We start from the raw sequence: 15,875 nt of genomic DNA on the forward strand, positions 1-15,875 counted from the left end.
GTCTGTGAGAGTATTTGGTGAAAAGAGTAACTATTCTTTCAAAATATAGAAATTAGCAGAAATTAATCAAAATCTTGAAAATATTATAAATTTGTATTTTACAATCCCATAAACTACATTAGCAGCTTCAGTATAATGTATGGACATGACTGGTAAAATCATTTAATTGTCAGGCCATATAGTTTTTAGTTTAATGAAAATGTACAGATGTTTCCTGTTTAATCAGACATATGAATATGCATTTGTTTATATCATATCATTACATATAGACAAACTATTTTGTGTATCCAGTTGATTTGAGTTCAGAATAGTGATCTTATATTTAAATGAATAAAATGCCAAGGGAAGGAATTCAAGAGAACTGTATGCCAAAAGTATTGGTACCTAATGAACGTGTTTTATAACATACTTCTGAATTTAGATCTGTGTAATATGCCAAGATATTTAAGTGAATGGGTTTTCTTTGTTCATGTTCCCATCTACATTTTTATGTATTCAATCTGCCAAGTCAAATATAATTGCTTACTGTTTCCACATGTCCTATGGCTTATTATTGAAGTTATATCTCTCATTTCCAAACTAAATTGATGCTGATTCTCATTAACAAAACATATGTTGATCACAAAGATGAGTTTTTATCTATAAGATATAATTATGATAAAAATAACAAGTTGTAATCTGTCTTCTGCATCAACTTTTAATATAATGAGGCAAATTTTCCCTTTTGTACAATATCTCAAAAATAATTATTGAATCATTCTTGAAAGAAAACAATTTGAATGAGTTACAGAAGATGTTGACAAGCACAATTGTAGAGTGGTATTTAGTGTTTTGGTAAGCTTGACAAGCTGTCTTATGAAGTAATAGATGCTAGTTATGTAGTGAAGCTAATGAGACATTGTATTATTGTATTGTAAGATTAATTTCAGGGACCATTAAGGTTTATTCTTGACATATCTAACACACTTTATAATAATAGTTACATTATTATATCATCAATAGATCACACTTATTTCATCATCCACCTAATTATAGTATTACTTATTTAAACTTGAGTTATAAGAATTACTAGATCAATAGAGTGTCTTGACTTATTGCACAAGAACTTGAGAATCAAGGTTTCATGCCGACATGGGTGGAGATATTGATACATTAAGATATATTTTAACCTGGTTTCCTGTCAGAGGCTCCAACGTGGAAAAAGCTACTAAGTGCTCCGATATGACAGTTAACTTAAGTTCCGAGTGCCACAGAAAGTGCACATTTATTATCCAGAAATCTGAATAAAGAAAAGGCTCATGCCAAAACATTCCATACACACTGCCTATCAGTAATGCAATCTGGAGTAGAAATGTTGTTTTAGTCCAATATTTAAATTAACTTCAAGGTTGCCTTTATTAGTTGATGAAAACAAATTTTCTCTTGATAGCACTATTTTTATCAACAAGGGGAATAAAAGTTCTAGAAAACTCCAATTGATTGTGATAGACCTAACCTTTCAAGACATGTCAATACTATTTACATAGATCTGTTGAAGTATGATTTGAAATCATTAGATATCTTTATAGACTGATATATCTGTAAGTTTTATAACTGAAGTAGATCTGAATATACAGAGTATACTTCAATGTAATAAACCACATGTGGTAGTTGATGTTATATTTATCTAAATTACTAATATCAATTAATAATAGAATCAGATAGCCTAGGAATAATGGAATTTTCTACTCATAGTTAATTGTCTTGTGGTATGGAGAAGGGGGTCAAAAGGAAATTAAATGATAAAGGAAATCTGTTAGAGGGAAAAGAACAACCATTTTTTTTACAAGGATAAGGCTTAGATTCACAAAGGTCCTTTCTACCTACTGGTCCTTAGCCAAACCTATTTTCGAAACCGTATTTTCTGTAAAAAATTGATATCTTTGTAAACTAGAATAATGAGGTTAAGAGATTTATTCAAGGTCATCAAACCAATATTAAAAGCATCATTTGTTCAAATTAACCAAGCATGTAACCGACTGTGTTACAGAATCCATCAGTTGAATATCAATTTGTTAAAAGCACCAACAATTTTGAGTAAAATATGTTTAGGTCTTAGAATTGCATGTTTAACATTGATACATTCTTTTTTGATCAAAGAAGTTTTCAAAATGTGTAAAATGTGTCTATTAAATATCAAACAATTTTCTACCAAGCATATCAATTACCTTACTTTATTTTCATAATCAATGTTATGATGTCAAGCAATCAAACAAGTATATTAAGTACCAAAAATGCTTGTCATAATTTCTGTACATAATACTCAAGTATTTAATTAGAATTCATCTCAAAACTGAGACTTACTCAGAGCTCTTATACTAGCCAATGATAATATTTCAACCACTTTGTCAAGAAATCAGATGGGAGTCGGGCAACATTTCCCCAGTTAAACCATCTTGTCACCAAACTACACTTAATCTTAAGATTCAATGTAGTTAAAAAAAAACAGGAACAGGTAGGAGAGATATTCCTGGCAGAAATTTACAAAATCAATTGATAAAGTTTGTCATTGAATGTTACCTTTAAATCAGATACCACCAGATGAACAAATGTTGACAATCTTTTAATCACTTTATTTGTCAGATTAATTACATGTAACACAGATCAGCAATCATCAACAGTGTTTGACAAAGTTGCCTAAACACCAATAACAATTGACTGAACAGAAGAAGTGAATGTCAAACTTAATAGATGTCACTGTTAAAGTGTTCAAGCCAATGTAATTAGCGAGCAATTTAAGAGCATAATTTACTTCTGACATTACTAGCACTAACTTGGTCAAAGTTAGAATAACACTTCTCACAGCTAATATACAATACCAATGTCATTAAAGTGTTGTGTGTTTTTGCATAGTACATGTCTAGAATGAGATCTTCCTAATCAAAACTAAAGCTTAATCAATGGATAATTTTATTTAAACCATGAGTTAATTACATTTCACTATGAATGCTTTTTTGGCAATGCACTGTTGAAATTGTCTTCATTCTTTTGATAGAGGTTATAAACAATCCTTTTTGTGTAGATTCAAGAGCTCTAATTAACATACTGAAAAGTGTTGCAGGTAGTGTGAGTTGACAACTGCTTAAATATTTGTAGACTACTTTATCTATTTAAGCCATGTTTATAGTCTAGTGCAGAACAGAAGGACGTAAAACTCCATTCATTTCATTTGTATATCAAGTCTAATTTTATCAGAAACAGAGATGGATATCTATATTCAGACCATGGATATCCCGCAGTGCTATACAACTTTCATCATTATATGTACATGAACATGTTAATTTTAAACTTGAGTTGTTTTAAAAACTTCTCTACAATACATCATTGTTCAAATTCACCGACCTATATAATTTACAACTTACAATTTTACACTATTAGTGTAACAATGTTATAGTTGTCTAAATTTGATCTATTGATGTAAACCTCAACAAATTTCCAAGGTCATTCATGGATATCTACAAATAACAATTACATACATATCAAATCACATCTATACATGTCAATGTTACTCAGATCTGGGAGACAATTCTTAGGTTAGTGAATTACATAGCTTAAGTAATAAACATCTGTACAAGTAAAACAATTCCATTAACCAAGAACATAATACTGGAGAAGCACCATCAGGTGTTTCAAAAAGAGTAGGCAAGACTATTTGCACGTGCCACTACTATATAGATAATAATCATGAGATACAATGAGATCAATTCATGTTTGACTGAACAAATCTATCACAATGCAAGAAGCAGATTTAGTAAGAATCAAAACAACATAAGTCTGACAAGTATACTTTCTATTACTATTTACTTTCAAAATCTATTGGACCATGTGCACAAATATATTTACTCTATTCTGAACAAAGTTATGTGATTTCAGCTGGTTAATGAAAAAAAAGGTTCTAAAAATAAGTGTTTTCCCTGCTAGACATGAAAAGTTTGCAACAACCATTGATGTGGTTGTTTTTGCAAGTCATGTAAAAACGATCCTAGATCCTCTAGTAAAGGTATTCTTAAGATTTAATATGCCAGATTTTTGTATATAGATAACAGTACAATCCTGAGTAACTATGACTGAAATACTAGTGTGATGACAACCTAATAGACAGGAACTAAGTACTTCTACAAGTACCGATCAATACTGGAGTTAAAGTAATTAGTCACTAGTAAATTGAGAGTTGAGTATAGTGAGACTATTTCTAGTTGATGGCGTCATTTTGTGATGTGCGCTGTTAACTACCAGCGTATAAATCATGTAACTTGTCTTTTTACATGATTCTCAACAATTCTTTGAAAGATATATTGTCTGGTTTTTGTATTCACTAAACAAAATACAACAATGTACATGATTAACTTGTTTGTTGGTTTTATTTTCAAATAATAATTTCTGCAGTTTATTAACTAAACACTTTTTATTTGAGCGACGTTTCAACCAGCGTTCTCTGGTCTTTATCAAGCAATGCCAGAGAACGCTGGTTGAAACGTCTCTCAAATAAAGTTAGAATTGTAATCCATAAGAATTTTTTAATTATATCCAACACCTTTAATAAATGCCATTCAAAGATCATAAACACCTTTTACATTATTTTAAATAATTACAGAAAATGTTTTTGAAGAGAACCAAATATTGTTACCATTTATTGTCTTAAGGTTAGAGATCCATTTGAAAGTCTTATGTGAAGTGAGTTGTAGGTTGACAAGTGAAAGCTATGTAATGTTTACAAAGTCAGAACTAAGTATATTGCCTGACAGTGTCAGACTAATGGAAGAATTCTGTCTAATTTGATTACCAGTTTACATCACATGTCAAACACCTCACAACACATAACAATTACTGAACGCTCAATTATCTTCTTGTCTCAACGGAAAACTGAAATATTTATTTCAAAACAAGAAATGGCTCAAGAACTGATTTGATGGTGGAATGAAGTGTACTGGACTAATGAAGGTGTCCAGCATCCAAATGATATCACACTTCTTCCATGTCAGCACCTTCAATGTACACATTTAATGTGGAATTTTAATTAGGATCAATGAGACCATCTGGACATATTCAAGAGACATGTTCCCAACTGTGACTCTCAAAGATATGTCATAACTTAGAAATTACACTGTATTTTTATATTCTTGAGATTTATCTTTGTAGAAGTTCATAAAAGATAAAAAAAAAGCTTGATATTGTCAACAACAAGAGATTAAAAGCCCCTGTATTAATGACAGAAGGTATTGAACAGATTCATAATGCCTTACTTATAAAATTAATACAGAAATATTTTACAAAAAAACTTTATCAATTGATCTAACACAGACTGCAATTATAGATAAAGAAGAATTTTTACTTATATAAAAATATTGGACATACCAGAAAAATCAATAGATTTCAACAGAACAATTGCAAAAAAACATGTAAACAGGAGAGAACAATGCTGTTTTTATCTTCTTCAAGGATTAACAATTGATGTATCGATTCTTTCATTTCAAAATTCTAAAAGAAAGCACACTTTGGTGTTTGTTTACAAAATATATTTGGTAACTAAGAATAAGATTATGTTTACGAACAAATGCATTAAAAATATCATGATCATTGAACAACTTAATAAAATAAAAAGTATTCTCAGTAACTTTTCCAAAAGAATAACAAATATCTGAGTCATCTAATTGCCACATATTTAAGCGAATTCAATAAATCTAATGATCTATAGGAACATACTAACAAAATTATTAGAATCTTTGAACTATTCTGAAAAGCGTTCTCAGCAGGGTTATATGTGGAACTCTTCTTGAAGAAGTTAAAATTAACCCTTGGTAGTCGCTATGATGTAATCAAAGACATCTGGATGTAATCAACAATTTCACTGAATAATGACTACAAAAGGTGAAGGTCGCTTGTGAGGCATGCACAGTAAAACGGTGACCAATTTATCAAGTCCATTCTGAGAACCGTTCTGTGTCCATCACCCCAAGGTCTGCTAGAATTGGTATATTTCTTAGAACGCCTGACTGTTAAGATTACACAAAATTCATCCATTCTATTCTGAGACCGGTTCTGATACATTTTTTAATGTAAATGGGGTTTTTGTATATAAGACTGTTGCTTCAGATATTTCACAGCTACAAATTTCATGTGAGACCAAAATCAGAGCCTACAGTTTATCATGACTTAAAACTAAGCAAAATTTACAGCAAGATGTCAAAGTAAAAGATAAGTAATCTATTCAGGTGATTAAAATGAGAAATTCTTTATCTTATCATTTTGTGCTGGAAATACATTCAGATTACAGACTATTTGATGACTAAGGTATTTCACACTTAATATAGGGTTGGAGAGTTTGACAGAAAATAAAATATACCAAAACCCTAATCCATAAAACCAGTTACAAAGTGATATCAGATGTTTGTGGGAAATCTAAGGATGCCTGCCAAGAGGGCCACATTTGTCACAGTATTTCTTATGATAGAGCCTAAAGACCTAAAGTCAATGTTCTTTTGGCTCAAAGACAACAAATACCATAACTGAAATTGACCTAAAAAAAAAATAACATTATATTTGTATGTAGTTATTATTAGGAATGTAAAGACCATTCTCTTGGCTTTCAATCAATGTGGCTATATTGACAAGCTGCAAGATAATTTTGCATTTAGGGTCAACTGGTAGAATTCAAGATTTACGGGATTTTCAAATACCTGGCCAATTTCTTAATATGAGCATGTTGCTCAAGTCAACTGTGACAGATCCAATGAGATGCTTTTAATTGTCATTGGGTCAAGTCCACCTTAACTTGGCCACAATAAAATAAGCCACAGATGAAAAACTTGAATTGACCTTGGCATTATATCTCATTATACAACTGTTGATGTGAAAACAAAAAGTAAATATGTCTGCAATGTTAATGATAAAATATTCTAATCATATAAACTTTTATTAATTGGATTTGCCACATGATATCTGCTCTAACTTAAAAGATATGTTTTAATCTTAAATAGAAAATCTATGAGAACAAAAATGTTAGCATCACGGGAAGAGTTGATATTATTTGAATAATTAGACAGCCCAAATAAGTGCAGAAGAGTAGGATGTAAAACTCATTTATCTTTTAGTACAGCAGATGGGCTGAGAGTTTTAAGGAATGTTGCCAATTAGATTTATGAACATATGCTACCAAGCACAGAAATAAAGATCCTGTGAACAACAATGGAAGTATTTTGTACATGATATCAAAACAAGTTGATCTTAAGATAAATGTTTTGAATCAAGTTAGGTCAATCACCTGCTACCATGTAACTGAGTTTTTGAACATATTTGGTAAAGAAAAATAGATATCAGAGACTAGACATGAGTTTTTAAACAATGCTGTTTTATTGTTCTTAAATAATGGTCCTTATTCATAGTCCACATAAAATACAATTTAAAAACAATTTGGATAATTTAAGTAAGTTTATTCATTGCCAGTCAATACAACTGCACAAAACCAGTTTTAAACTCAGTATACTTGTTAGTGTTAGGGTGTATCGAGGCGAGTCTCAATGAAAGCACTGTCCTTGGTCCCAGAGCAATAGATAAGCTTATTAATTAATTATGTGCAATAGGTGCATTCATGGTAACTATTGTAGTCAGTATGAATACAGGCTATCCATCATGTATATGGCTAAGAAAGTAAGCATATTACTTTTTGAGTCAAATAATTCCACTTCACCAAACCTAGTACTAAATATATACCAATATTCCTACATGTAACAAATCAAAAAACCAATTGGTAACACGAATTCACGAATTCCTCATCAAAATTTGAAAATAAAAAAGAAAATCATGACCTTGAACTAAAACATATCTTTCAGCTTGACAAGAATCAAAATAAACCAATTGGGCTATTCAAATGATGGCTTATTTAGAAATTTGAAGCCAATCAGAACAAAACCCTTTTTAGGAAAAGGATCAAAGAGCAGACCAATAACTAATTAAAAATTGTCTATATATAGGAGTGAAGATCAAGTCTGTATAGTGGCACCACTGTTGCAAAGGAAACAGGCTTCTATAAAGAGAACAAAAAAATGCTCAGCTGGGAAAAACATATATTAATGTCAATCATTAATTCAGGAATCAGAATATAAACATGTCTACTTCATTTCTGGAACACCTGATGCCCTTCTGTGATTAAGTTAACAATAACCTTGTTTTAGCTTTATTTGTTTGACAGCAATCTACTTTATAGACAAGACAGATAAACTCATATACACTACTGATTTACTTCAAAATCAATACCAAGTTCAACTGTACAAACTAATCATAGAAAACATGGCAGAAGTAATTACTATAACTACATTAAAACATTACCAACTGGAATAATATAACCTTTAAATAGTCAAATTGATACTCATGTGCTGACTAAGCTCATTTAATCCAAAGAATTGCTCAGCTAGGAGATAGATATATCCACATTTTACAATGATATCATTTTAGACTCTCAAGCAAGGAATCTTTCAATGTTAGTCCTTGGCCTAAACCAAATTGTTTTTCCAGAATTATCTGCAGGCTACTAGTCTTGATCATTTTCTCCTCATCCTGACCCAGATAAGTTTAGTGCATCTCTTCTGCAACATATGAGCCTTATGAAGATGATAGTGCAATGAATAATTAGGGGAAGGGAATTCACCATCATACTCTTTTATGATGCCCAAATGTCTTGGGATCTTTAAAATGCAAAGCATGCAACACACTGTTCATGATAGATCAAATAAAAATTTTATGTATAACACATAGTCGACACATAGTCTGCTGACTTTGAATAAGTCATCTTTCCTCATTATTCCAGTCAACCCACCTGTATATGGGTATAGATAATCTGGGAAAGATCAATGCCATGAGCATAAAGATGTTTCTCCTTATGATTGTGCTGAACACTGATCTTGCCTTGATATTACTGTATGTAACAATGATATGGCTTTTGATGGTATATTTCTCACAATTATCTTCAAAAAAACCTGTTCATTTAGCATGTATTAGTCAGTTTTTGTTCCTCAATAATTTTTCTTGATGGAAACCTTGATATTATATTTATGAGGGTTTGAGTGAATTTCATTTTAACAGACTCCTATTTTCTGCACCAAAGGTTCTGATTTTTGTTAAGTCATTTTTGCTCTTTGATAGAATCAGTAATGTTTTAATGACAAGCTAGCTAATAAACTGATTCATATCTACTTAAACATCATTGATTTTGTTGGTGTGAGTTGGTGGTTTGAAATATCGATTGTGATTTGAATAATGGGTTCAAATTTTCAATCAGTATATGTTAGTCTCTTCCTTGTGATTCCGATGGTATATTGTTTTTTTTTTTTTAAAAATAATGCTAAAAATCATCAACTGCCTTAAATCACAAAGTCAATGTACCCTAATGTTTTTCTCATTTTCAAGCCCAGGTCTGTAGACTAGATTCATGACCTGATAAAATCTACATTACTATAGTTCTTAGTCTTTATATTACTTTCAACATCAGACTACCATAAATTGACTTACTGACTCCAGTGACAGATTAATATCTTTACAGTAGAGGGTTAACCAGATTATACTTGTCTCAAAAGGGTTAACTTGTAAATTTCATTTACTTTGGTTAACACAGCATCACGAAAGAAAACATTTGTGGATTGTCTCATACAGAAATACTGGATAGCAATTTGTGAGAATAACTTTGAAATTAACAATATCTTTACTGTGATCACATGCAAAGATAAAATCAAGGAAGTTCAGGACAAAAAAGAGCTAACCATTCAGTTTTCTTTGTATTTTCATTGTTTAGGAAAAATGGAAGGGAAGGTTTTAGAGACATTGGCTGTTTTTATACAAAGTTTCCAGAAAATTTCTATCATGTCAAAGAAAGCCAAATTCATTTTTATTTAAAAATAGTTACTGTCTTGTTGGTGCTGCTTGGTATTTTGCATATCCCATGATTTTGAAAGTTTTCCTTACTCATAGAGTTTTTTACATTATTCATATACAAATAACCAGTAGGTGTATAATTATATGCTTTCACATAGCATTGATCTGATGACAGATGAAATCACTTAATTACATATATTGACATGAATACTACCTCAACCCTTAAAACATTGGAAAAAGGAAGCAGTTGGTGAGATAGGACAATAAACCAAAATGCTTCCTACAGGGCATGTTTTATCCCTTAACAATTAATATTCAAAAGAGACCACACAAACATTTCCTCATACCCTGAATGACATTAACCCATTTACCAGTGATATAATGTGAATATAATAAGAATGTTAAAAATCAGAATAATTTTATATGACTGATGAATCACTAAAATTCAAGTTTCTATAAAATGAACACGTAGTGCATTATAGACTAAAACTACTCTTGTCAACAAAAGAGCACATGGCAACCAGGTTTGAAAACAAGAATTGCTATGAAATATAAAGTACTACCAACATAGTTTACATTTCTTACCACTAAAACTACAGGTAACAGAATCATATGAAATATCTAGTGCAACATATGGCTTATATCAACTTGCAGGAACCGTATCAAAATCAACTGAATTGTTACACACATAATTCTAAATTTAATGAAATATCTATAGATCATTATTCTGTGTAGCTTGTATTGTGGATTAAATTGTTGTTGATAGTAATGAAAGGGAGCTTCATAACCTACTTTCACAACATTATTAGGCTGATAAAGAAATGCCAAGATGTGTGCAATTCATGAGAGGAATTTGGTCAGCACAGTGGCCTACATTTGACTACTCCTGTTTGATTTCTAACTATCAAAGGATGGTGCACAACCTAAAACATGAATAGTCTTATTTTGTTGTCTCATCCTAGGATGCTTTTTCCTTTTACCTATATTAAATAGTTTTCAATTTATGTCAAGAATAAGTTATAGGCCAATTCAGAATTGAAATCCCTAAGGTCAACAAGTCAATAGGACATTAACCCTGAAAAAGCAACATCATTACATTGTAATTTAAACTTTTTATCTAAATGAAAAATCTTTATATTCTTTGAACAAAAAGTTTGGAATTACATGTAAAATGAATTGGATAAGAAAACTCATTTCCATCCATCAACCTCTGTTGTTTTTGAAAGTAATTTATATTATGTGTCAAAATGTACATTTTCAGATTTCCTTGGAAGCATTGATAGTTTGTTTGTATAAGGAAGTTATTATTGAAATATTTGTCATGAAAAGATATTGACAGACTTTTAGTTATATAATGTAAATTTTCAGACTTCCTTAGAATCATTATAGACAGGTTTGCTGGTATAAGGAAGTCATTATGATAATATTTGTCATGATATGATCATTTGGAATTATAGCTCTTTATCACAGTAAAGTATATAATTATACAAAAACTTCATGTGTTCAACAGCATTATCTTACTAAGTGTAAAATTTGCATTGAGAAATACCGCATTTACAACAAAAAAGATTTTTTGTGGAACGAGGCCCTGCTGGCATATTTCATAAATACTGTAACTATATTACTATCTGACACTTCAAATTGTAAACACGTTTACAGGTGGAATATTAACAAATAATAACAAGTTTTATTGCTTTTATTTATTTACTATCTATCTATTCAAATTTCAATTGTTATGCTTGGTTTGTCTTGTAATTTGATGTGTAAACAAAGCTCTAGGTATATGGAATAATGTATGCAAACCATCGGACACATAAATCAAACTAAATTTTGCATAAAAATCATCTTAGTTATCTGCATACAAAGAGCTCTACAATACTTTGTCAGTGTTAAAAGATGCTGTGCTCAGTTAGTCAATATGTAAGGTGCTTCCTAACTCTGATAGGGGGCACTTAGACAAAAGACTTCCTTTGAATTTTTTAATCAGCCTTTTGAAAGGAAAAAAACCTAATGTGTCTGTCTAGGATTTCATGACAAAAGAGATAGATAGTTATTGCCCTTGTCCTGCTTTCACTGATCACAGCATAATGTAGCTTGTATTTATTAGTCCAATAAGGCCATAAAAAAACTATCATTGAAAGTGAAGGTCAATATATGAGAAATAGCTAATTATAGAATAAAAGCTGGTACCATCATTTCACAATGTGAAATACCAAATTACAATCAGAGGACTAAAGGCCATGAAATTCAAGGTCAAAAGGTCAATCTGATTCAAACTGTTTATAGGCAAACCATTTTCAATGTGTCCACATTCAGACTGTCTTAAGAACTTTATTGGTTTGACATTGTGTGTCACAAAATTATTAAGTTTTATCGCGCAAACGCATATTAATGGCTCGCGCAAACGCATATTTGTGGCTCGCGCAAACGTACCTCTACGACTCGCGCAAACTAATGTAGATACGATTTACATGTTAATAAAAGTATTGTTATTTTAGTGTCTTGATATTCGAGAGGTTTGTCATGTGAGTATTAGATTGTATGAAAGTCCGTGCATTGTGTGCAAGAGTGCTATATAAGGTTTTTATGTTTGTCATTTTGTTACTCGGCAATTGGTTACGATGTTGAGTGAATCTTATGCTAGGTGTCTTAGGATGGAATTGGTGTTGGTTAATTGATACTTTTAGGTGAATAGTATCTTTCAGTAGAATGCTTCTAGGTGTATAAGCATATTGGGCTACTACTAGGTGAAATTGGGCCTTCAGTAGAAAATGGTTATTATTGATTTATGGTGAGAATCAGTGTGTATGAGTACTCGCATGACAAAATGCTGTAGTTATGTTTTTGATGTATATAAGCTGTAGTTGAAATATCGTTACGTCATTGATAAATGTAAGATCTAAACTTTCATGGGAATGAGATGGTTTTCATAAATGGTAACTTCGTTTGTTATACCAGTACACAAGGACTTAACTAGATGTCTACAAGGAAAATATTTGGATAAACTGTGATTATATTTTGTGGAGGTAGTGCGGAACTTCACGTGTGTGCGAACATTATCTTGTGTGATCACTAGACATTCATTAGATTTGATTCTTACGATTTAACTATGTATGTTAATTTGTTTTGTATGTAAATATGTTAACAATTATCTTTGTTTTCCTTTACAGGGGGGAAATTTAGGATCCGCCCGTCCGTCTTGTGACATTGTGCATATATCAATTATAGTACAACCAATCTTAAGAATATAACTACATAGTACATATAAGTAGGCAACACTAAACCAACAGGCGTGAACTCATAATATAATAATAATGGCCCAAGCTTGTATTAAAGGAAATGAATAACAATTCTCTTTCATAACTTAGTCAATGAGAAACAATTTAATTTGACCATAAATCAAGGCAAGGAGTATTGTCAATCAATACAAACATAACCTTGACCTTACTAGAATCTACTAGAAATACTATGACCAGAGTAAGCTAGAATATTTATCTAAATACACTGCACCGTAATTTAAACAGGTGGATATATTGATAAAAGCCATAACCTTAAGGTCCAATCATACCCGTTTATAGGTAAAAAGGACGGGGGACAATTCTCAAGAGGAAATACCATGCCCATCCTCATGAAATACTGACATTTTGATTTACATGTGTTCATATTTGCAAAGCAAATCATATGTAAAAGTGTGTTGATTGGCTGGTTTGAAAATCATATGACATCATGAATATTTACTTAAGACCCTAATACGAGATCTTGTAAAAGTTGAGCCCTTTCTAGTCTATAGAAGGATTCAAACCTTTGCAATCTAATTGCTTATCTGAAGATAGTTTATTTAGTTAATTGAGCCTTGTAAATAATATTATAGGCTCACGTAGAGATTCACTTGAATCTAAATAATATTAGAAAGAGATTGCATGCTTTATAATTCACTATAACTTAACTTAATGCACTTATTGCAAATAGTCACAGGTCCATTTAGAAAATGCAGGACAAGGACATATTTTTATCAGCTCAACCTTTCTTCTCAAATATCAATCACATGTGCAGAATGGGTAACAATGTCAACATGCTGTCTTTAACAACCACTGTCTTGTCAACAAAACACTTCAATCACGTGTTTACATTTCATCATTGTTTACAAACAGGTCTATCAACAATGACAGCTTTTTGTGACATAATATAGAATGTAAACAATCATTTGACTTCCTAAGCAGATGTGAACTATGTTTTGAAAAATTGAAGGAGAATCACAGTTTTAAACATTTGGCAGCCAACCAATTTAATGTTATTTTAGTGTATTTTAGTTTCCTATAGTAATATAACATGCATATCAATATTCTGTTAGTCTGTTGTTAAATAATTGAAGGTCTTCTAACATAATTCTTGAGGGAGTGAAACAGAAAATGTAACAAAAATGTTTAGATTCCATTGAAAAATAATGCAATTTGAAAATAAACATTGATTTAGTGCTTTCTTAGTTCAATGCAAAACCTAAATCAAAAATTGTTTATTGTGAAATCCATTTAGGCTATAGATCTTCGATACGATTTTAAGCAGATTTTTGGCATGACGATAACTGAGGGCATCAGCTATAGAAATATAGGAACTGTTTCAGTATATTTCTTAATCTCTTTAGCTTATAAAATCATTTGGTATTTCTACAATGTGTGCTAAGAAAAAGATAGGTACTTTAAATACATTTACATGCTCTGATTGATCATGGAAATGAACTGGTCAATGTTCTATCATATGAATGAATCAAATTAATTTCCTCCTATATTGGATATATAAATATCTTTTTAACTATAAATTTAGCCACACTTTGTTTATAGAAGATAATCTACAACCACTTTAACTTTAGAAAAACATTTACTTTCTGGAAATTTTTTTCTAACAAAATAAAATTTTCTGGTATTTTCTCCTTCAAATTGACTTTGTCTTAAAACAACCTGTTATTGGCCTTGTTCTGAGAAGAGCTCAAATAAAAATGCACAACTAAAATACAAATGATATTGATTTTGGCTAAGTAGGCCATGTATCAGGTTTTATTTTGTGGTTTCCCTCAACAGATGGTATTTCTTGAAAGTCAAACCACATTCATCAAAATGATCAAAAAATCCATTTTTCAACATTTTCATGTTTTTAGACAGGAATTGGTAATAATTATTGTGATAACTTTGAAATGTTTTCCTTTAAGAATTAAAAAATTTGAAATGTATGTAGGTTTACAAATTGGCATTTATTCAATTGTTGTATGGAGTGAGTGATTAGTTTGGTTTTTTCTTGTAATGTGTTGCATGCATGCAATCTATAGAATCAATCAAAGTACATTCTTACCTGAATATAAACCTTAAATCTTCCAACTCGAGGAGCAGATATTTCTCTTTGCTGTAAATATAGAAAGCAAACCACGTAAAGTAAACAAGCAATTTGGATGCCAAACAAAGCACCAGTCTGTGGAATTGGCCAGAAGAATTACAAGACTTTAGAATGCAAATGGTCAATTTCGCTTAATTTTCGGCCGCAAAATTCAATAATCTCCGGTAATATGATAATTTGACAACCACATAGCATGATTTCTTTTTTAAAAATTCCTTACTTCCAACGGTTCCATCTTAGCTGCTACTACCAGGAATACTATGTGCACAATTCAATTTCGGTTCCTGCTTTCTATCCAACACAAAGCTTACTGAATGTATTTACCACTTTATCCAGAACGACGCTATAACTTTAGTCTCGGTTGTCAAATTATTCATTTTGTGCAGTGAACACTAAGAGACTCAAAGATCGAGTCTTAATGAAAAATCTCCGGAATCTCATTTGCATGCTATTTTGCATACGGAAATCAACGATCATTATTAAAAAATTTGAAATCCAAACAGTCAAATTAATCATTAAAACGCAACATGTTCCTAAATCTTTAATTTGATATGGAATCAAATCAGGAGGAGGATTACGGAAAAATG

General features: G+C 31.0%; 1 pseudogene across 1 annotated transcript in view; it reads right to left on the reverse strand.

The window, feature by feature from the left end:
- The window catches only part of LOTGIDRAFT_150144, a pseudogene marked incomplete at its 3' end in the record, with an annotated part of 50,766 nt that extends 35,153 nt beyond the window's left edge, over positions 1-15,613 (reverse strand). The window contains exons 1-2 of the mRNA in view: positions 15,509-15,613; positions 15,247-15,297 (exon numbers count right to left, since the gene is read on the reverse strand). Of these exons, the coding sequence occupies positions 15,247-15,297; positions 15,509-15,523 (66 nt within the window). The remainder of the gene's footprint in view (positions 1-15,246; positions 15,298-15,508) is intronic.
- Between the last annotated feature and the right edge of the window lie 262 nt (positions 15,614-15,875).

Source organism: Lottia gigantea, assembly GCF_000327385.1.
Source record: "Lottia gigantea unplaced genomic scaffold LOTGIsca_26, whole genome shotgun sequence".
NCBI classification, from domain to species: Eukaryota; Metazoa; Mollusca; class Gastropoda; family Lottiidae; genus Lottia; species Lottia gigantea.